At 47.7% G+C, this 22177-nt stretch overlaps 1 protein-coding gene across 2 annotated transcripts in view; it reads right to left on the bottom strand.

The window, feature by feature from the left end:
- The window catches only part of BLOC1S1 (biogenesis of lysosomal organelles complex 1 subunit 1), a 34655-nt gene extending 16509 nt beyond the window's left edge, over positions 1 to 18146 (bottom strand). The window contains exons 1-2 of one of the 2 annotated variants that reach the window (XM_069758373.1): positions 17765 to 18146; positions 9959 to 10031 (exon numbers count right to left, since the gene is read on the bottom strand). In XM_069758373.1, the coding sequence (XP_069614474.1) occupies positions 9959 to 10031; positions 17765 to 17825 (134 nt within the window). In that variant the 5' untranslated portion in view covers positions 17826 to 18146. The remainder of the gene's footprint in view (positions 1 to 9958; positions 10032 to 17764) is intronic. The other variant, XM_069758372.1, reaches the window with a different exon arrangement.
- Positions 18147 to 22177: the final 4031 nt, after the last annotated feature.

The raw sequence follows: 22177 nt of genomic DNA, 5'->3' as shown, positions 1-22177 counted from the left end.
GACAGCTGGTCTAGATCTATTTGAGGCCTTAATAAATCTTTTTATCCAGCGATTCCCAGCTAAGTCACAGTTGTAAAGGGCCCCTAGTGCTGCCACTTGAACTTTAAGAGTGCTTGTTGCTAAGCCCTTTTCCAAACCATTTTGAATGAACTCTAGCACTTTCTGAATTGGGATCTCCCCCGATAGACTGGCACCCGAAACTGACAAATCTCCTCCAGACCTTCCCATATGCTCTAGTAGTTACTGGTTTTCTACTTAACAAGAGAGTTGAAACTAAGTTTGAAGAGAATCCTCTCTTGGTTAAAAGTTCCCTTTCAAATTCCAGGCCGTCATATGCAAGCTTTTCACTTGCGGATAATTTACCGGCCCCTGACACAGAAGGTTCGGGATATCTGGGAGAACCCAAGGAAAAGGGAGCCATCATGATTACCCTTGCTCTGTCCTCCTGAATCTTCCTCAGTACAAAGGGAATTAGTGCTATTGGGGGAAAGGCATAGGCTAGCTGAAAGTCCCAGGGAATTAAGGCGTCTAGGGTTACTGGACTTCCCCGTGGGTCGATCGAACAGAAGGCATGTGTCTTCCGGTTTAGACTGTTTGGGAACAAGTCTATCTCCGGGAGACCCCAAACCTCTACTATGTGGTTGAATACCGCCTGGTTTAATTCCCACTCCCCCTGTTTCAGCTGTGTTCGGCTTAGAAAATCTTGATATGAAGGGCTGACAGTGAGGACATATTGGCCTCTGCTAACAACAGGATAGATTTTGCTACCTCCATCAGCGCTCGAGATCTCGTTCCCCCCTGGTGATTCAAGTATGCTACCACCACCCTGTTGTCCAAGAGCACCCTCACGTGATGGGAACGGAGGAAGACTAGGAAGTGGTTGAGTGCACATTTTACTGCCAGGAGTTCTTTCATGTTTGAGGAAACTAGTTTTTCCTCCTCCGACCAGGGGCCTTGGGCAATTTGGTCGTGTGAGCCCCCCATCCCAAGGACTCACGTCGGTAGTCAGTGTTACAGATATCGGCCATACCCATGGAACACTCCTGGTTAGGTTGTCTGGATCCACCCACCAAGCTAGGGAATGTATTATTTGTGAGGAGATTTTTAAGCGCTTTTCTAAATCTCCCTTTAAGCGAGAGTCTGCTTCTAGTTTCTCCCACTGGAGATCTCTGGTGTGATTCTGGGCCCATTGGACCGCTGGAATACAGGCTGTCATTGACCCCAGTACATACTGTACCTTGCGCAAAGTGACGACTGGGGATCCCTTCAATTGTGTTACCAGTTGAATCATGTTTGAAACTTTTCCCCCTGGAAGACAGCATTCTTGCTTTATGGAGTCTACCATTATCCTTAGGTACTGTTGTAGTTGGATTGGGATAATCCTGGACTTTGCTAGGTTCAACATCCAACCTAGATTTGTCAGGGATGTCATTACTTTGTCCGACTGTTGGCTGCAATGGAGGAATGATTCGCCAATTACCCAGAGGTCATCCAGATATGGGACTATTAGTACGTTTTGCTCTCTTATGTGAGCCATGACCTCTGCCATTAGTTTCGTAAACACCCTCTGGGCTATGGCTAGGCCAAAGGGAAGGGCCCTGAATTGGTAATGCTTTAGTTCCCCTTGCATTAGTACCGCCACTCTGAGGAATTTTTGGTTATCTGAGTGGATGGGCACATGGTAGCATGCGTCTTAAAATCGATGATAGTCATAAAACAAGACGGATAAAGCGTTCTGACACAGGTTTTTATTGTTTCCATTTTGAAACTCTGAGTCACTAGGTACTTGTTTAGTTTTTTCAGATTTATGATCGTCCTGTAAGTTCCATCCGGTTTTGTTCGAAGAAACAGAGGAGTAGAATCCTGTGCCCTTGTCCTGGTCTGAAACTTCCTGCAGGATGTTTTGTCAGAAGACTCTGTACCTCCTTTTGAAGGCCCAGTTGCCCGGCCTCTACTTTGTGGTGTTATGACAAAATGATGATATGGCATCGTATGGGACTTCAGTTTTAGTTCTGTCTTTATTATATTTAGTATCCACGCACTCCCAGATATTTTTTCCCAGGCTGGAAGGAAGTATGTCAACCTCCCTCCCACCTGGGGCACACCTTCACTGGGGCTGTTTTTTGTTATCAATTTGTTGAACATGAAGCCTCTTCCTTTAAATTTTCTATCCTCCCATCCTTCTTTTTGATTTTTAGGGGGTCTTCGACGCATACATTTTCTGCTTCGAAAGGGCAGTCTATAGGATCGGTTGGGGAACCCTGGAAAAACTTTTTTCTTGTCCCTTGCTTTCTCAAGAACGTTATCTAGGGTAGGACCAATGGTTAGGGAATGGAGCATAGTTTGGCTTTTGTCTGTAGATCTCCTGGCCCATACTTGAGCCACAAACAAAGCCCTTCTAGCTGCGTTTGGAAACGAGGCAGACCTTGCCGCTAGTCTCACTGAGTCTATAGAGGCATCTGCTAGATACGCAGCGGCTCCCTTCATTGAGACGGAGTCCAATATTGATTCTCTTGGGGGATCTATCCTTTAGCTGTGACTCTAGGTGGTCTAACTACACTACTAATGCCCTGGCGGTACATGTGGCGGCTATTGCTGGTTTTAACCCGACATTGGCAGCCTCCCAAGAGCCCTTTAAGAATTCTTCCGCCCTCTTGTCCATGGGGTCCTTAAGGGTCCCCATATCTTCAAAAGGCAAGGCAAATTTTTTAGAGGCTTTTGCGATGGCGACATCTAACTTTGGCGCCTTTCCCCAGAAAGAGCAAGCTGGGTCGTCAAATGGGTATTTCTTCTTTGGGGTTAGGAGGACTCTTGTCTGGTCTCTTCCATTCCTTTTTTATTAAAGCTTGTATTTTTTCATTAAATGGGAACGCTCTTCGTTTCCGTTGTTCTAGGCCGCTAAACATAAGATCTTGCGCCGTTTTCTTGGACCGAGTCTCCTCTAGCCCCATGGTTGTTCTAACCGCTTTTACTAAGGCATGTTTCTTCAATAGGGAAACAATTGCAACTCCCTTCTGAAGATTAAGAGGATGATGGAGAAGAGAGTGAACTATCTGAACTATACTGATCAATATCTTCCTCACTGGAATTGGACTCCGGGGATTTGCGTCTGGATTTATGCTTCCTTTTTAGACTTGACGTTTTTGTTTTTTTTTTAACGCATCTTCCACTTGGGTTTTGATTAACTCTTTTAGGTCAGATGCGAATCTTGGGGACTCTTCACATATATTTTCTATGCATATGGCACAGAGCTTTTTTTTTTTTTTTAACACACATAGCGGGAAGTTCTACAGAGCAGATTGCACATACTCTGTGTCTGGTTTTTGCTGTACATTTCTTCCCCCAAGAAAACATAATAAACCCCATTTAGAATATGGACATTCACAGAGGTCACTTACCCTCCTAATGTGAGGGAGATACCGCTTCTGGCCTAGGAGTTGCATCCTCGATTTGAACCGCTGTTGTTCTCCCGGATCCATTGGAGCCTCTGCTGCGACGGGATCCTGAGCTGCGAAGCTGGGAAGAGGCGTCCTGCTGCTGTCGCCGCTGCTGGCATTTTTTGGAGGGGGACTGCAGAATTTCTTCTGCCGGCTGCTCCTTCTCACTCATGGTGAAAAATAATAGAGCACCGGCGTTTGATTGGACTGCCTTATATTTCCGGGTGGGCGGCGTGCCATCAGTTTTACCCAGAGATGCCTTGCGCCGCCCCGGAAATAACCCCCGAGCCTGCGCACTCTGGATCTCCCAGAAAGCATTGCGGTCGCTCACGCGTGCGCCCGGTCTCCAGGAGGGAGCGTCGGAAGCGCCGCCGCTGCCTCCAAAGTTGTGGCGCTTCCTATAGGTGACCGCCGCCACCTCCTCCTGGGCCAGACCGGTGGCATGTCAGCAGGTGGCCGCCGCCACCTATTACCGGCCATATATGGATTACTGAGGGAGAGGCAGACTGGTTCCTGCTTCACTACCTCTCCCCCGCACACGCACAGGGCCCGCCGACCCCGGATCGTGGCCTTCGAGGAGGGAGAATCCACCACGCCTGAGGCAGGGCCCCCCGCTGCCTCAATCCGGCTAGATGGACCCCCGGCATCCCGCAACGATAGGTATGCTGCAGGTTCCCCATCAGAGACAGGAAACCGAACCGATACTGGAGAGAGTTACCGCCTTTTTCACCTGTAGGTTTCCTGTCCCTGAGGGCAGATCCCTCTCTCTCTGTGGTGCAGTCATGGGGGTAAGAGAGACTAAAATGGTTGTTTATGCACCATCCCTGGGTCCAGTGCAAAGTCTCTGTTGCTTAACTAGGTCTGTCATTGTCTGCAGCGCTAATGTCACGTGGACAGCACCGCAGCCAATCAGTAAGTTCATCTGCTCTGCTTCGATAGAAGAAAATGCTGAGCTCACTGATTGCAGACAATAGCAGAAACATAGCAGTGGTGGAGACTCAGTGCTGGACCAGGGGAGGGTGAGTAAACCTGTTTTTTTTTTTTGTTTTTTCCAAAATATCAGATTTTCTGAAAACGGGAAATCCCTTTCAGTGTCTAAGTAAATGGCAAAAAAAGGAAAAATATAGTTCTCAGGAAATTAGTTCTTATCTCATTGAGTCAAATTTTTCCATACTGTCGCCCCATGAAAGGTGACGTGAAATCAGGCTTTGTACTGATGCGAGCACGCTGTATACGTGGACTCCAGCTGTCCTGAGTCACCACAGCCATTTTCCAAGTAATACAATAGATGAGAACTAGACAAATGCAGACACACAGATACAAGTACGTGAAGCCGTGTGAATGGGGCCCAACACGGAAATCAATTGATCTGGATGTATAATAAGCTCTCAGTGCTCCAGCTAATTGACAAGAGGTCACAAACAAGGCAACCCCGACTAACCCAAAATGCTCCAATGCGGTCCTCACAGCTAGCAGGCTGTCATGTAACAAGGAGCACAACTGGTTTAACACGAAAACTGTGCTTTGTTTAGCATGAAGTTCAGCGGCTCTGCAATGCGATTACTACCCATGTAGCAAGGTAAGGTCGCATTTAGGCGTTATCGATTTTTATGGTACACAAAGATTCAGTTTTTACCATTGGTGGATATCCTCATATGAAAAAAAAAAAAAAAAAAGAAATAAAGTACAAATATTGTCCTAACCACTAGAATGCTAACACCGTACAGCACGTGGATGGCAACGTGCGAGGTGAACGGCTTGTATGGGTAATTTCATCCATGTCTTTCTGTTATTGTTTATGGATCACTTGGTTCATAGATATGTGAGCAGCCATAGAGGCTAATGGGGACACGTTATCCACTATAAAATAGATCGCACAAGTTTGTGATTCCCAGATGTCTGATTGAGGCCTGAGGCACATTGCTCTTCTATACACTAATAGGCAGAGGCTCCGCTATAATGAGGTGAGTTGAGCACTTCGCCTCAAGCGGCATCCAGTCCCTCAAAACAGGGGGCGGCAGCGCAGCACCGTCCCCTGCAGTCAGATCAGATGTGCCGGGTACTAGCCATAAGCATGAAGCTGTGTCACCAGCAGGAGGCGGCGGGGATGCCGGGCGCGGTGCTGCCTCCTCACACAAACTTGTCCGGTTATAAGTTAAGTACTGAGGGACGGGATGGGGAAGGGGTGAGCGGCCCCAGCCAGAGAAGACGAGCTACTTGTGATTGAAGGAACTAAGCACAGCCTGTGGGCGGGGACTGTGTCTGCTTGCCTGCTACACAGTAGCATAGCTACTGGGGGGGCAGACGGGGCTATCGCCCCGGACCCTGTCACTTAAAGGGGCCCACCAGGAGCCAGGGCCACTTCTGTGATGTACAGAACACGGCATAGGAGCAGAGCAATGTGATGTCACTAATCAATGTGAGTCTATGGGAGCCTTGTTCTGGCCTCTTTCTCACTCTCAGGCTATGTGCACATGTTGCGGATTTGGCTGCGGATCCGCAGTGGATTGGCCGCTGCGGATCCGCAGCAGTTTTCCATGCGTTGTACAGTACCATGTAAGCCTATGGAAAACCAAATCCGCAGTGCACATGGTGTTGAAAATACCACACGGAAACGCTGTGTTGTATTTTCTGCAGCATGTCAATTCTTTGTGCGGATTCTGCAGCATTTTACACCTGCTCCTGTATAGGAATCCGCAGGTGTAAAAACGCAGGCGAAATCATCACACAAAAGCAGGAAATCTGCAGTAAATACGCATGTAAAACGCAGCACATTTTACCTGTGGATTTTGCAAAAACAGTGCGAAAAAATCCACATACGAATCCGCAACGTGTGCACATAGCCTCATAGTCTTACATTGAGCGCTTGTGACATAGCATCTAACTTCTGGCCTGTCAGAAACTGCGCTCACAAGTTTGAGCAGCGGCACTGCAGCAGTGCAACAAAATAGTGAATACGCCGGAGGATGAGTAAATGACTGGGAACGGGGACCTGCGCTTAAAACACCTGCTAGAGGGGTGCTTTAATAATTCAATAATAAGCAATTTAATACTATAAAGTTGATAAAGGTTTGGAATAAATGTCTGCAGTCACTTTATGTGACTGCACACTGCCATATCATGACAGGGAGCTGCGGGCCCATCATACTGTGTATAAGGGAGCTGCGGGCCCATCATACTGTGTATAAGGGAGCTGCGGGCCCATCATACTGTGTATAAGGGAGCTGCGGGCCCATCATACTGTGTATAAGGGAGCTGCGGGCCCATCATACTGTGTATAAGGGAGCTGCGGGCCAATCATACTGTGTATAAGGGAGCTGCGGGCCAATCATACTGTGTATAAGGGAGCTGCGGGCCAATCATACTGTGTATAAGGGAGCTGCGGGCCAATCATACTGTGTATAAGGGAGCTGCGGCCCCATCATACTGTGTATAAGGGAGCTGCGGCCCCATCATACTGTGTATAAGGGAGCTGTGGCCCCATCATACTGTGTATAAGGGAGCTGTGGCCCCATCATACTGTGTATAAGGGAGCTGTGGCCCCATCATACTGTGTATAAGGGAGCTGTGGCCCCATCATACTGTGTATAAGGGAGCTGTGGCCCCATCATACTGTGTATAAGGGAGCTGCGGGCCTATCATACTGTGGTATAAGCAAGCTGTGGCCACATCATACTGTGTATAATGGAGCTGCGGGCCCATCATCTTGTGTATAAGGAAGCTGCGGGTCCATCATACTGTGTATAAGGAAGCTGCCTGTGGCACATCATACTGTGTATAAGGGAGCTGTGGTCACATCATGCTGTGTACAGGAGAACTGTGAGGGACATCATACTGTTTGACGGAAGCTGCGGGCCCATCATACTGTTTAGAAGGGAGCTGTGGACCCACCATACTGTGTATAGGGAACTGTGAAGGCATATTGTGCATATGGGAGCTGTTGGCCCATTACACTGTATATAGGGGGAGCTCTGTGGGGCATTATACCTTCTATAGTGGAGATCTGTCAGCATTATACTGTGCAAAGGGGAGCAGTGGGAATATCATACGATGTATCGGGGAGTTATAGAATCATCATACTGGGTATAGGGGAGCTGTGGGGGCCTTATACAGTGTATATGGAAGCTTTGAGCTCACCATACTGTGTATAATGGAGCAGTACATGAGGGAACTTAGGGGACATTATTAAATGTAATGTGGGCACTTAGCATTACTGTATTGTTATAGGGGCACTCAGAGTATTGTGACCATCAAAGTTGCATATTGTCACAATATGGCGGTAAAGTCAACGTTCGTTTTTGTATATAGATTTATTTTCAATAACAGAGCGGTCATATTCTGAGGTTCCACTATATTCACAATTAGAGTGCACAACCGTAACTGTAATTCCATCGTGCCCCCCCTCGGTTTTCTCGTGCCCCCGGTATTATGTGCTTGTCACTGTCACTAGAATATAGCAGTGATGCCAGCAGGGTAAATCCCGCGTCATAAGTTTCTTCCTTAATATGCCAATGGTACCAGTCCCCCCTGGCTGCCTGCTGTGTGCCCTCTTTGGTATACACCAGGTAAGCACAGGAGCCACAGGCAGCAGGAGACTGTATGACCATGAAGATAAATAGAAGAGGATGTGTTATGTTTGTATTGTATCCTGCCTGGCATTAAAGGGGTTATCTGAGATGGGGAAAATATACAGTATATACATACTAGTTTATTTAAAATAAATCCTATACAGAGAGATATTGCCCTCCTGTCACCCCCGGGAATTCAGCCACAGACCTCTCTGGTGTTCGACAGCGGTTCTGGAAGCGATGACTGCACCATCTGGATGTCACCGAACAGATAAAACCTGTGATTAACTGCAGCGGTCAGGTGACAGTGAGGCTATGTGCACACGTATTTTTGAGGGCTGCGGATTTTTCCGCAGAGGATTTCAGAAATCCGCAGGTAAAAGGCACTGCATTTTACAGCGGATTTACTGTGGTTTTTTTTTTTTTGCGTATTTTGTGCAGATTCCACCTGCGTTTTTTTTTTTTTTTTTTACACCTACAGATTCCCATTATGGAGCAGGTGTAAACCGCAGCAGAAACCGCACAAAGAATTGACACGCAGCAGCATTCGCTGTAGAGAAGGAATGAAAAATCTTTTTTTTTTTTCCCCCTTGAAAATAAAGTTTGTGCGTCCCCTCCCGCCTCCCATCCCATGTGCGCATCCCCCCCCGCTTGCCAGGAAATACTCACCCAGCTCCAGCGATGTCTCCTCTCAGCGCCGGCAGCAGGCCCTGTGTGAGCGGTCACATGGTCCCACTCATTACAGTGAGGAACAGGCGTATATTCATCAATGTAATGAGCGGTACCACGTGACCGCTCACACAGGGCCTGCTGCCGGCACTAAGAGGAGACATCGCTGGAGCTGGGTGAGTATTTCCTGGCAAGCGGGGGAGGGGGCACAAACTTTATTTTTAAGGGAAAAGAAAAAAAAAAAAAAAGATTTTTCATTCCTTCTCTCCAGCGAACGCTGCTGGGAAGAAGGAATGAATTCTGGCTTCAGCACCACACGCATGGGGGACAGCGCTTACTGTAGCGCTGTCTCTCCTGTGGGCGGTAAGTGCACAAGGAGGAGAGTGCACACTGTTCTCCGTGTGCAGGACGCTTTGCGGACCGTGCTGCCGGAGAAAAACGGACATGTCTTTCAACTCGGACACACGGTCCGTGAAAACACAGACATGTGCATAGACCCATTCATTTGAATGGGTCTACGTGTGTCAGTGTCTCCGGTACGTGAGAAAACTGTCAGTACACGTACCGGAGACACTGACATGTGAAAGAGGCCTTACATTGAGTAATGACTTCCGGCTAGCCCAACAAACACAGGATCGATCCAGCAGGTCACAACCTGCAGAAGATGACCAGAGCGGCACTGATAGAAGCTGAAGACAATGACAGGCAAGTATAAGACTGGGGGCAGGGAGCTTTAATTAGTATAACCACTCCAGCACTGAAATAAAAGAAAAAAAATGGGGAATTGGTGCATTAAAGAGAACTTGTTACCTTTGCACCTGCAGTGCTATGTGTGGGCAGCTCGTTATACAGCAGGAGAAGTCGAGCAGAGTCATTGTATATATTTATATTTTAGGAGTCCGGTGGGCAGCCCTACTAAAGTTACAGCTTTCTCTGCATGCAGTCATACGGGGGAGGCTCAATCATTAAGAAGGCCCGCCCACTGGACTCCTGAACAAAGAACCAGCTGGCAGTCAGGTTGGGTTCAGACATATTCGGACTGCAATGCCTGTAATGTGGGCCTCTAGAACCAAACTTACAGCCTTAGAGACACATATGAGACTGTAAGTTTGGATTGGGAGCACCACGTCAGTAGGGGCATTGCAGCCTATACACAGACTGTGAAATACGCCAATCTGAACCCGGCCATAAATTAATATAATACAAGTTATATAGCAATTTAATCATCTCCTCCACTCTATATCATGCTGCCTTCAGATGAAATCCCTACAGGTATGCACTCACCCAACGTTTAGATGATCTACCAACGCCTCGGTGAGGCTCGTAGCTGCAGCAATGGCCTCTTTTCTTCTTTTCTCTGTTGAAAAGAAACAGCGTTACTTCGTACAACAGCACTGACGGGTATAATATCAAGGACAGAGTCTGCTCTATGGTCTTACCCATATCATTTCCCCTATTGTTAAAAGAAAGCCGAACAGTTAGACATGAAACTTATGTCATCAGGACTTCTGCCGGTGAAATCTCAATGCTGTCAGTAGAGATGGAAGCAGAGGTCCTGTTCACACTGGGCAGTGTCATCTATAATTAGGCACCAGCAGTTTTTAACATTTTTAGGATCAAATAGTTTCTTGTGTTAAGAATTACAATGTATTTGCAAATGGGTGAGCCGTATGGGCTCCGATTCCTTGTACACACGAGTCATATCTGAATAACAGGAGAATAGTGCATGCTGGGATATTGTCACACACCGACATATTGAACCCTAGTATAGCGCACCGGCAGAATGCTGCCCGTGTGATGGCAGCATTTTACATGGACAAACATGGTGGAGGAGTGGGTCTTCTCCTTTCTTCTAACTGCACCTTTAACCCAATCCCACCTCTACCCTCCCCTCTTTTGAAGTCCATTCTGTCCACATCTACTCTCCCTCCAACCTCCAAATGGCCATCATATACCGACCTCCATGCCCGGCCACTGCCTTTATTGACCAATTGTCCACTTGGCTTCTTCACTTTCTCTCTGCTGATATTCCCACCATCATCATGGGTGACTTCAACATCCCCATTGATACTCTTCAGTCAACAGCCTCCAAACTTCTGTCCCTTACCTCATCCTTTGGACTTACTCAGTGGTCCTCCGCAGCTACCCACACAGGCGGACATACATTAAACCTGGTATTCACCAGTCTCTGCTCTCTATCCAACTTCACCACCTCCCCTCTTCCTCTATCCGACCACCATCTGCTCACCTTCTCATCCCTGTCCTCCTCACCGGTCATCCATGTCCAGCAAAATGCGCACCCCCGCAGACACCTCGCACACCTAGACACCAACACACTCTCTGACTCTATCCTACCACTGGCATCCATATCCTCACTCCACGACACAGACAGTGTCACTGCTTTCTACAATGCCACTCTTGCATCAGCTATTGACACGGTTGCCCCTCTCGTCCATGGCAGAGTGCGACGTATCAATAGACAACCTTGGCATAACACCACTAAAAAGCTCCGGCAAGTGTCCAGGGTTGCGTAGTGGCGTTGGAAGAAAACACACTTGCAAGACGACTTCACTGCATTCAAACAGGCAACACTCGCTTTTAAATCTGCTCTCACCTCTTCTTAACAGGTCTACTTCACAACCCTCGTATCTTCCCTATCCTACAACCCCAAACAGTTATTCAAAACCTTTAACTCCCTCCTCTGCTTCCTCCAACCTCCCTCATCTCTGCTGAGGACTTTGCCACACACTTAAAAAATAAGATCAACTAGACAAGGCAAGTCTTCATTATTCAACCACCACAACCCCTTTGTATACCAGACCAATGCCCAAACCCCATAACCTCCCTGTCCAACATCACTGAAGGGGGGCTTAATTGTCTCCTCTCCAAATCGCACCTCACCACCTGTGTGCTCGACCCCATCTCATCCCTTCCCCACCACACATCTCTAACCCACCTATTCAACCTATCACAATCTTCTGGCACCTTCCCTTCTGCTTTCAAACATGCCACAATCACGCCTATCCTTAAAAAGCCAACCCTCAATCCAACTGCTATGTCCAGCTATCGCCCAATATCACTGCTCCCATTTGCTTCCAAACTCCTAGAGCAGCACGTCCACTCTGAACTTTCCTCCCACCTCTCATCTAACTTGCTCTTTGACAATCTACAATCTGGTTTCCACCCCCATCACTCAACTGAGACAGCCCTGACCAAATCACTAACGACCTACTTACCGCAAAAGCTAAATGGACAATACTCTGCACTCCTCCTTCTAGACTTGTCCCCTGCTTTTGACACAGTTGACCACTATCTCTTACTACAGATCCTCTCCTTCTTTGGCATCAAAGACCTCACCCTATCCTGGATCTCCTCGTACCTTTCCAACCGCACATTCAGCGTCTCCCACTCCCACACTAACTCCTCATCCCACCCTCTCTCTGTTGGCGTCCCCCAAGGCTCTGTTCTAGGACCCCTACTCTTCTCAATCTATACACTTGGCCTGGGACAACTCATAAAGTCCCATGGATTCCAGTACCACCTCTATGCTGATGACACTCAGATCTACCACTCTGGCCCAGACATCACCGCTCTGCTGTCCAGAATCCCAGAGTTTCTATCAGCCATATCCTCCTTCTCCTCTCGCTTCCTCAAACTAAGTGTGGACAAATCTGAACTCGTCATCTTTCCTCCATCCCATAGGTCTTCCTTACCTATCTATCGCAATCAATGATATCATGCTTTCCCCCGTACCGGAAGTCCGCTGCCCTGGAGTAACCTTCGACTCTGCCCTGTCTGCCCTTCAAACCGCACATCCAAGCTCTTTCCACCTCCAGCTCAAAAATATCTCCAGAATCCGTCCTTTCCTCAACCGTCAATCTACTAAAATGCTTGTGCACGCCCTCATCATCTCCCACCTTGACTACTGCAACATCCTTTTCTGCAGCCTCCCTGCTAACACCCTTGCGCCTCTCCAGTCCATCCTTAACTCTGCTGCCCGACTAATTCATCTCTCTCCTCGCTACTCCTCTGCTTCCCCCCTCTGCAAATCTCTTCACTGGCTCCCATTCCCTCAGCGTATCCAGTTCAAATTACTAATACTGACCTACAAAGCCATCCACAACCTGTCTCCTCCATATATCTCTGAACTAATCTCCCCTCACGTGATCTCCGGTCCTCCCAAGACCTCCTTTTCTCCTCCACACTTATTCGCTCCTCATCCAACCACCTCCAAGACTTCTCCCGAATATCCCCCATCCTCTGGAATTATTTGTCCCAACACGTCTGACTATCAACCACATTCGGATCCTTCAGACGGAACCTGAAAACCCATCTCTTCAGGAAAGCCTACAGCCTGCACTGACCCTGCTGCCTCATCACTACCGAAGCTACCGCCTCACCAACACCGGAGCTCCTGCAACCCTCAGCCTACTGTCTCCTTCCCCATAATCCTGCAGAATGTAAGCCCGCAAGGGCAGGGTCCTCATCCCTCTGCATCAGTCTGTCATTGTTAGTCTGTTTACTGTAAGTGATATCTGTAACTTGTATGTAACCCCTTCTCATGTAAAGCACCATGGAATCAATGGTGCTATATAAATAAATAATAATAATAATAATAATAATAATAATGATGGACCAAAAATAGGGACACGTGCATGCAGCCTGAGACTGCCAGGTCCCCAGTCCTCATCAGTCACATTTCTAATCACATTGTACACGACTTAAGGTACCGTCACATTTAGCGACGCTGCAGCGATCCAGACAACGATCCCGATCGCTGCAGCGTCGCTGTGTGGTCGCTGGAGAGCTGTCACACAGACAGCTCTCCAGCGACCAACTATGCCGGTCCCCTGGTAACCAGGCTAAACATCGGGTTACTAAGCGCAGGGCCGCGCTTAGTAACCCGATGTTTACCCTGGTTACCAGCGTAAACGTAAAAAAAAACAAAAAAACACTACATACTTACCTTCCGGTGTCTGTCCTCCGGCGCTGTGCTTCTCTGCACTGACTGTGAGCGCCAGCCGGAAAGCACAGCGGTGACGTCACCGCTGTACTCTGCTTTCCGGCCGGCGCTCACAGTGCAGAGAAGCACAGCGCCGGGGACAGACAGCGGAAGGTAAGTATGTAGTGTTTGTTTTTTACGTTTACGCTGGTAACTAGGTAAACATCGGGTTACTAAGTGCGGCCCTGCGCTTAGTAACCCGATGTTTACCCTGGTTACCAGTGAAGACATCGCTGAATCGGCGTCACACACGCCGATTCAGCGATGTCTGCAGGAGGTCCAGCGACGAAATAAAGTTCTGGACTTTCTGCTCCGACCAACGATGGCACAGCAGGATCCTGATCGCTGCTGCCTGTCACACTGGACGATATCGCTAGCCAGAACGCTGCAGCGTCACGGATCGCTAGCGATATTGTTGAGTGTGAAGGTACCTTTAGTCACACGACTGGATTTAGTGGTCTGTATACGGACCACAATGCCCGGTCTGAGGGTCTCCAGACTCAAACGTGTGTCTATGAGGCTGTAAGTTCGGGTCGGGGGACCTGCGGTCAGACCAGGTATAGCAGTCCGTGTACAGACTATGAAACATGTTTGTGTGAACCTCATGATGGTTATGCACTGCACATATATATCAGGAGCAGACGCAGGCGGAACAGGGCCCCTGTGTGAGGACAAAACAGGGGCCCCAATGTGTCTGTGACAGCAGTAGCCACATGTTTTGGAGGTGTAAGTGGCCCCCTCAAATCCAGACACACTAACTATATATATCAGGGAGACAGCAGACACATCTATATATCACACACAGGATGAGGAGGAACATGTCAGGGAGACAGCAGACATAACTAGATGGGTATTTCCTGAAGGAACTACAGATAGTGCTTTGGAATGGTACCCGGGCTGCCTCTGCAAGACTTTCACACTTGGGTGCCCTTCAGGGTCCGATTTGGGGGGCGGGGCCCCATAGGGTCCGATTTGGGGGGCGGGGGTGCACTTACTTTTCACACACGGGACCGGGGGTGCACTTACTTTTCACACACGGGACCGGGGGTGCACTTACTTTTCACACACGGGACCGGGGGTGCACTTACTTTTCACACACGGGACCGGGGGTGCACTTACTTTTCACACACGGGACCGGGGGTGCACTTACTTTTCACACACGGGACCGGGGGTGCACTTACTTTTGCACACCCGGGGCGCACTTACTTTTGCACACCCGGGGCGCACTTACTTTAGCATACCCGGGGCGCACTTACTTTAGCATACCCGGGGCCGGGGGCGCACTTACTTTTGCACATCCTGGGCCGGGAGCGCACTTACTTCTCACACACGGGGCAGGGTGCACTTACTTTTGCACACACGGGGGCGGGGGCGTACTTACTTTTGCACACACGGGGGCGGGGGCACACTTACTTTTACACACTTGGGGTGGAGGTGCAATTACTTTTGCACACATGGGGCAGGGGTGCACTTACTTTTGCACATACGGGGCGGGGGTGCACTTACCCTCTGGGTCCGATTTGGTGGGCGGGGCACCTCAGGGACAGATTTGGTGGGCGGGGTCACTCTGGGTCCGATTTGGTGGGCTGGCACCTCAGGTAACAATTTGGTGCGCGGGTCACTTTAAGAGCTGATATATCTGGCAAACCTGTGTCCTAGTTGGGTCATGTAGAGTTCGTAGGCGTTGGCATAGTAACTGGGTCTGACTTCGCATATCAATGAGCTAATCAGCCAGGTGGCAGTTGGGCTGCTTTCTGAGGCAATTTCAAAATAACTGCCATTATAAGCTTGTGGCAAGATTTCCCCATTGAAATGCATTGAGACAAAATTTTCAAACGCCAATTGCGCCAAAACTACAAATCCGATCGACACGAAAAATACTTAGCACACCTGCCAGGAACGCTGGCTTCGAAATGACACCTCACTGGAGTCTGTGCGTGTAGCGGTTCGGGCCGCATTAATTGCGGACTGAATAATAATAACAAGAAGTTGACTACGGTGGAATAACAATATAGTGCTTTTTACAAAGCACTATAACTATATATCACACACAGAGGATGAGGGGGAACATGTCACGGGGCCAGCACACATATCTATATATCACACAGAGGATGAGGAGGAACATGTCAGGAAGACAGCAGACATATCTATATATCACACACAGAGGATGAGGAGGAACATGTCAGGGAGACAGCAGACATATCTATATATCACACAGAGGATGAGGGGGAACATGTCAGGAAGACAGCAGACATCTATATATCACACACAGAGGATGAGGGGGAACATGTCAGGGAGACAGCAGACATATCTATATATCACACACAGAGGATGAGGGGGAACATGTCAGGGAGACAGCAGACATATCTATATATCACACACAGAGGATGAGGGGGAACATGTCAGGGAGACAGCAGACATCTATATATCACACACAGAGGATGAGGGTGAACATGTCAGGGAGACAGCAGACATATCTATGTATCACACACAGAGGATGAGGGGGAACATGTCAGGAAGACAGCAGACATCTATATATCACACACAGAAGATGAGGGGGAACATGTCAGGGAGACAGCAGACATATCTATATATCACACACAGAGGATGAGGGGGAACATGTCAGGGAGCCAGCAGACATCTATATATCACACACAGAGGATGAGGGGGAACATGTCAGGGAGCCAGCAGACATCTATATATCACACACAGAGGATGAGGGGGAACATGTCAGGGAGGCAGCAGACATATCTATATATCACACACAGAGGATGAGGGGGAACATGTCAGGGAGCCAGCAGATATCTATATATCACACACAGAGGATGAGGGGGAAGATGTCAGGGAGACAGCAGACATATCTATATATCACACACAGAGGATGAGGGGGAACATGTCAGGGAGACAGCAGACATCTATATATCACACACAGAGGATGAGGGGGAACATGTCAGGGAGCCAGCAGACATATCTATATATCACACACAGAGGACGAGGGGGAAGATGTCAGGGAGCCAGCAGACAGATCTATATATCACACACAGAGGATGAGGGGGAGCATGTCAGGGAGCCAGCAGACATATCTATACATCACACACAGAGGATGAGGGGGAACATGTCAGGGAGCCAGCAGACATATCTATATATCACACACAGAGGATGAGGGGGAACATGTCAGGGAGCCAGCAGATATCTATATATCACACACAGAGGATGAGGGGGAACATGTCAGGGAGCCAGCAGACAGATCTATATATCACACACAGAGGATGAGGGGGAGCATGTCAGGGAGACAGCAGACAGATCTATATATCACACACAGAGGATGAGGGGGAACATGTCAGGGAGCCAGCAGATATCTATATATCACACACAGAGGATGAGGGGGAACATGTCAGGGAGCCAGCAGACAGATCTATATATCACACACAGAGGATGAGGGGGAGCATGTCAGGGAGCCAGCAGATATCTATATATCACACACAGAGGATGAGGGGGAGCATGTCAGGGAGCCAGCAGACATATCTATATATCACACACAGAGGATGAGGGGGAGCATGTCAGGGAGCCAGCAGACATATCTATATATCACACACAGAGGATGAGGGGGAAGATGTCAGGGAGCCAGCAGACATATCTATATATCACACACAGAGGATGAGGGGGAAGATGTCAGGGAGCCAGCAGACATCTATATATCACACACAGAGGATGAGGGGGAACATGTCAGGGAGCCAGCAGACATCTATATATCACACACAGAGGATGAGGGGGAACATGTCAGGGAGCCAGCAGATATATATATATCACACACAGAGGATGAGGGGGAACATGTCAGGGAGCCAGCAGACATCTATATATCACACAGAGGATGAGGGGGAACATGTCAGGGAGCCAGCAGACATCTATATATCACACAGAGGATGAGGGGGAACATGTCAGGGAGCCAGCATAACCAGGTCTAGTGCACCGACTTCCGCACACAGTGACCGGCTGCAGCGCCCTCCTATCAGTCCCGCACACTGAGGCCGCGCTCCCACGGACACTTTTTCCCGAGGCCTCGGAGCAGGACAGGCCCCGGCGCTCACCTTGCAGCTCCTTCCTCTCATTCTGTTTCGCCTGGTGCTCCTTGAGCAGCCGGGACAGCATGGCGGCGGGTGTCAGGCGCCAGGGAGCGGTGTATGGCGGGGAGTCCGGGGGAGAGGAGAGGGCGGAAGTGGCGGCAGATCCTGTGCCCGAGTCCGGCACACGTTGACATCCAGCGGCTGATGTGAGAGCGCTGCAGCCGGGAGAGGAGCCAGTCAGCGTCACCTGTGCGCCCTGCTCTTATCTACAGGCCGCTGCTATGACAAAGCCGCCATTGCCTTCTCCCCAGAGACGTCACTTGTGTTTTTTTAATCATTTTACTAATAATGCAGCTACATGAGTCTTGTTTGCGAGCTGGTGTGGATTTTCTTGTTTTTTTTATGCATGGTATTCTAAGGCCACGTTCACACCGTCAGTATTTTACCTCAGTATTTTTAAGCTAAAACCAGGAGTGGAGCAATCAGAGGAAAAGTATATCAGAAACATATGCTCCACTTCTGTATTTATCACCCACTCCTGGTTTTGGCTTACACATACTGATAATGTGAACGTGGCCTTACCCTTTCCTGATTTTCTATTTATGCGTTTTCAATTTTCACTCCCCTTCTTCCAAGAGCCATAACTTATTTTTTCATGCTCATACCTGGAAGAGCACTGTTTTTTTTTTCTGTGGGACATGTTATAATTTTGGATGACACCATGCATTTTACCATATAAATTACTGGAAATCAGGAAAAAAATTCCAGATGGGATAAAATGGTTAAAAAACCCCTTAAGGTTGGGATCACATTACGTTAGGGCAGTCCGTTAACGCTGCCATTAATCTCTATTTCGGGCGTGCGCTAGCGATGTTCTGTCATTGAGTGACCGATCCTGGGACGCGGGCTGCAGCGTTTCTGGGTCCGTCACCGCTAGCGCAGATAGAGCATCTGCTAGCTCTGTCTGCGCTAGCATGATGGAAAGTCGGCTCTTGCGTTAACGCAGCCTGCTTAACGCATGTGTTGAACGGGCTGCTGTTAACGCAATGTGAACCTAGCCTAACCCCTTAACATCCACAGATACACATTATTCCTCAGCACCGCTTTTTAACGGCGCTGTGAAATAAGTGTAGCGCCCCCCAGCATTGGAAAATCTCCGGGGTCTCGGATACCAGGGTAGCCGGGTCCCCAGAGAACATGATTTGGGTCGGTGTTTCCGTCCCCAGTCACGTGATCCCTGATGTCACAAAAAAAGTCAGATTTTCCATTCATTTCCTCTCCCCTATGATATTATCTATCATATCAGAGGAGAGAGAAATGGGGACCCCCCTGTACCTCCGCCAGCGATCGGCACGCATAGCAAGTGAGCATTTCTGCTACAACCCCTGGCAAAAATTATGGAATCACCGGCCTTGGAGGATGTTCATTCAGTTGTTTAATTTTGTTAAAAAAAAGCAGATCACAGACATGACACAAAACTAAAGTAATTTCAAATGGCAACTTTCTGGCTTTAAGAAACACTAAGGGTATGTGTCCACGTTCAGGATTGCATCAGGATTCGGTCAGGATTTTTCATCAGTATTTGTAAGCCAAAACCAGGAGAGGAACAATTAGAGGAAAAGTATAAAAGAAATCAAGAACAAAAGCTGTGGTAGACAGTAATGGGTACTTTTTTTTAACCAAGCATAGGGGAAAAATTATGGAATCACGCAATTCTGAGGAAAAAATTATGGAATCACCCTGTAAATTTTCATACCCAAAAATAATACCTGCATCAAATTAGATCTGCTCGTTAGTCTGCATCTAAAAAGGAGTGATCACACTTTGGAGAGCTGTTGCACCAAGTGGACTGACATGAATCATGGCTCCAACACGAGAAATGTCATTTGAAACAAAGGTGAGGATTATCAAACTCTTAACAGAGGGTAAATCATCAAGCAATGTTGCAAAAGATGCTGGTTGTTCACAGCTGTGTCTAAAATCTGGACCAAATACAAACAACATGGGAAGGTTGTTAAAGGCAAACATACTGGTAGACCAAGGAAGACATAAAAGTGTCAAGACCGGAAACTTAAAGCAATATGTCTCCAAAACAGGAAATGCACAACAAAACAAATGAGGAACGAATGGGTGGAAACTGGACTCAACGTCTGTGACCAAACTTTAAGAAACTGCCTAAAGGAAATGGGATTTACATACAGAAAAGCTAAACGAAAGCCATCATTAACACCTAAACAGAAAAAAAAACAAGGTTACAGTGGGGTAAGGAAAAGCAATTATGGACTGTGGATGACTGGATGAAAGTCATATTCAGTGATGAATCGCGATTCTGCATTAGGCAAGGTGATGATGCTGGAACTTTTGTTTGGTGCCGTTCCAATGAGATTTATAAAGATGACTGCCTGAAGACAACATACAAATTTCCACAGTCATTGATGATATGGGGCTGCATGTTAGGTAAAGGCACTGGGGAGATGGCTGTCATTACATCTTCAATAAATGCACAAGTTTACATTGATATTTTGGACACTTTTCTTATCCCATCAATTGAAAGGATGTTTGGGGATAATGAAAGTATTTTTCAAGATGATAATGCATCCTGCCGTAGAGCAAAAACTGTGCAAACATTCCTTGAAAAAAGACATAAGGTCAATGTCATGGCCTACAAATAGTCCGGATCTCAATCCAATTGAAAATCTTTGGTGGAAGCTGAAGAAAATGGTCCATGACAAGGCTCCAACCTGCAAAGCTGATCTGGCAACAGCAATCAGAGAAAGTTGGAGGCAGATTGATGAAGAGTACTGTTTGACACTCATTAAGTCCATGCCTTAAAGACTGCAAGCTGTTATAAAAGCCAGAGGTGGTGCAGGTGTTTTTTTGTTTGTTTTTCATGATTTCATAATTTTTTCCTCAGAATTGAGTGATTCCATAATTTGTCCCCTATGCTTGGTTAAAAAAAGTAACCATTACTGACTACCACATTTTTTTGTTCTTGATTTCTTTTAATGTTTCTTAAAGCCAGAAAGTTGCCATTTGAAATGACTTTAGTTTGGTGCCATGTCAGTGATCTGCATTTTTTCTACAAAATTAAACAACTGAATGAACATCCTCCAAGGTTAGTGATTCCATATTTTTTGCCAGGGGTTGTACATAGAGCAGGGCTCCCCATTGGGAGTCGTGCCAAAAAAGGAACCCAATACATTCAGACTAATCCACCATTTGTCATATCCAAGGGGCAGGTCAGTAAACGACAACATCGACGCGGAACCAAGTACAGTGCTATATACTGTACCTCCTTTGACGAGGCAATCAGGCGGGTCAAGAAGTTGGGAAGGGGCACCCTAATGGCCAAAACAGACATTGAAGGGGCGTTCCGGTTACTACCTGGGCTTCCGAATAGTGTCCGCCTATTGGGCTGCTTCTGTGAAGGAGCATACTACATAGATCGCTGTTTGCCCATGGGGTGCTCCATAGCCTGCTCACTGTTTGAGGCGTTTAGTTGCTTCCTCGAATTGGTCGTCATGGACATTTCTAAGGGGGCACATATTATCATTACCTCAACGACTTATGCCTGGGCCCAAAAGATTCGCCACAGTGTGAATAGACGCGGTAGTCCACCTGTGAGAAGGAGAGAGCTGGAGGGAGAGCGGACACCCCAGAGCCAAGGGGTTAGATTGAGAAAGGAAGAAAGCGGTGTAGCTTGCTTCATGGGTGGGGTACTCTGCTGAGTAGCAGACACTGCTACTCTGCCCAAAGTATTGCCTGGGCTAGATGCAGTTAAAAATTAGTAATTAGATAAACAGGTGGTGTAACTTGCTTCATGGATGGGGTACTCTGCTGAGTAGCAGAAACTGCTACTAGGCCCAAAAGGATTTCCTGGGCTAGATGCAGTTTAAAATTAGTAATTAGATCTACAGGTGATGTAGCTTGCTTGATGGGTGGAGTACTCTGCTGAGTAGCAGACACTGCTTCTAGGCCCAAAAGTATTGCCTGAGCTAGATGCAGTTAAAAATTAGTAATTAGATAAAGAGGCGGTGTCGCTTACTTCATGGGTGGGCTACTCTGCTGACTAGCAGAAATTATAGCTTTGGAGCAGACCTCTGAATCCCAGGCCATAGTATGAGTAAACAGCTCTGCAGACTCAACCATCTGTGTTACCCCAAGCCATAGTGTATGTAGTTTCTAAAGGTTAAAATGGGGGGGGAGTGACCCCACTCACCTGGAATTGATGATGCCAACATCATGTACAACACAGCAAGGGGACTCCAAAAAGAGTCTCCATTTTTTCCCAAAATTGGGCCACAGACACCACTTAAGTGGCATCAATTTCCCCAGAGTTTCTTAAAATGGTTGGTGAGGTAATTTTCAAAAATCATCAAGCTTCTCCTGCTGTCACCATAGATACCCAGTGCCCAGTCACCGACATGTAACCTGTCA

Source organism: Ranitomeya imitator, chromosome 3, assembly GCF_032444005.1.
Source record: "Ranitomeya imitator isolate aRanImi1 chromosome 3, aRanImi1.pri, whole genome shotgun sequence".
NCBI lineage: Eukaryota > Metazoa > Chordata > Amphibia > Anura > Dendrobatidae > Ranitomeya > Ranitomeya imitator.
Note: the sequence above shows the minus strand (reverse complement) of the source record. Positions and strands in the feature narration are given on the sequence as shown.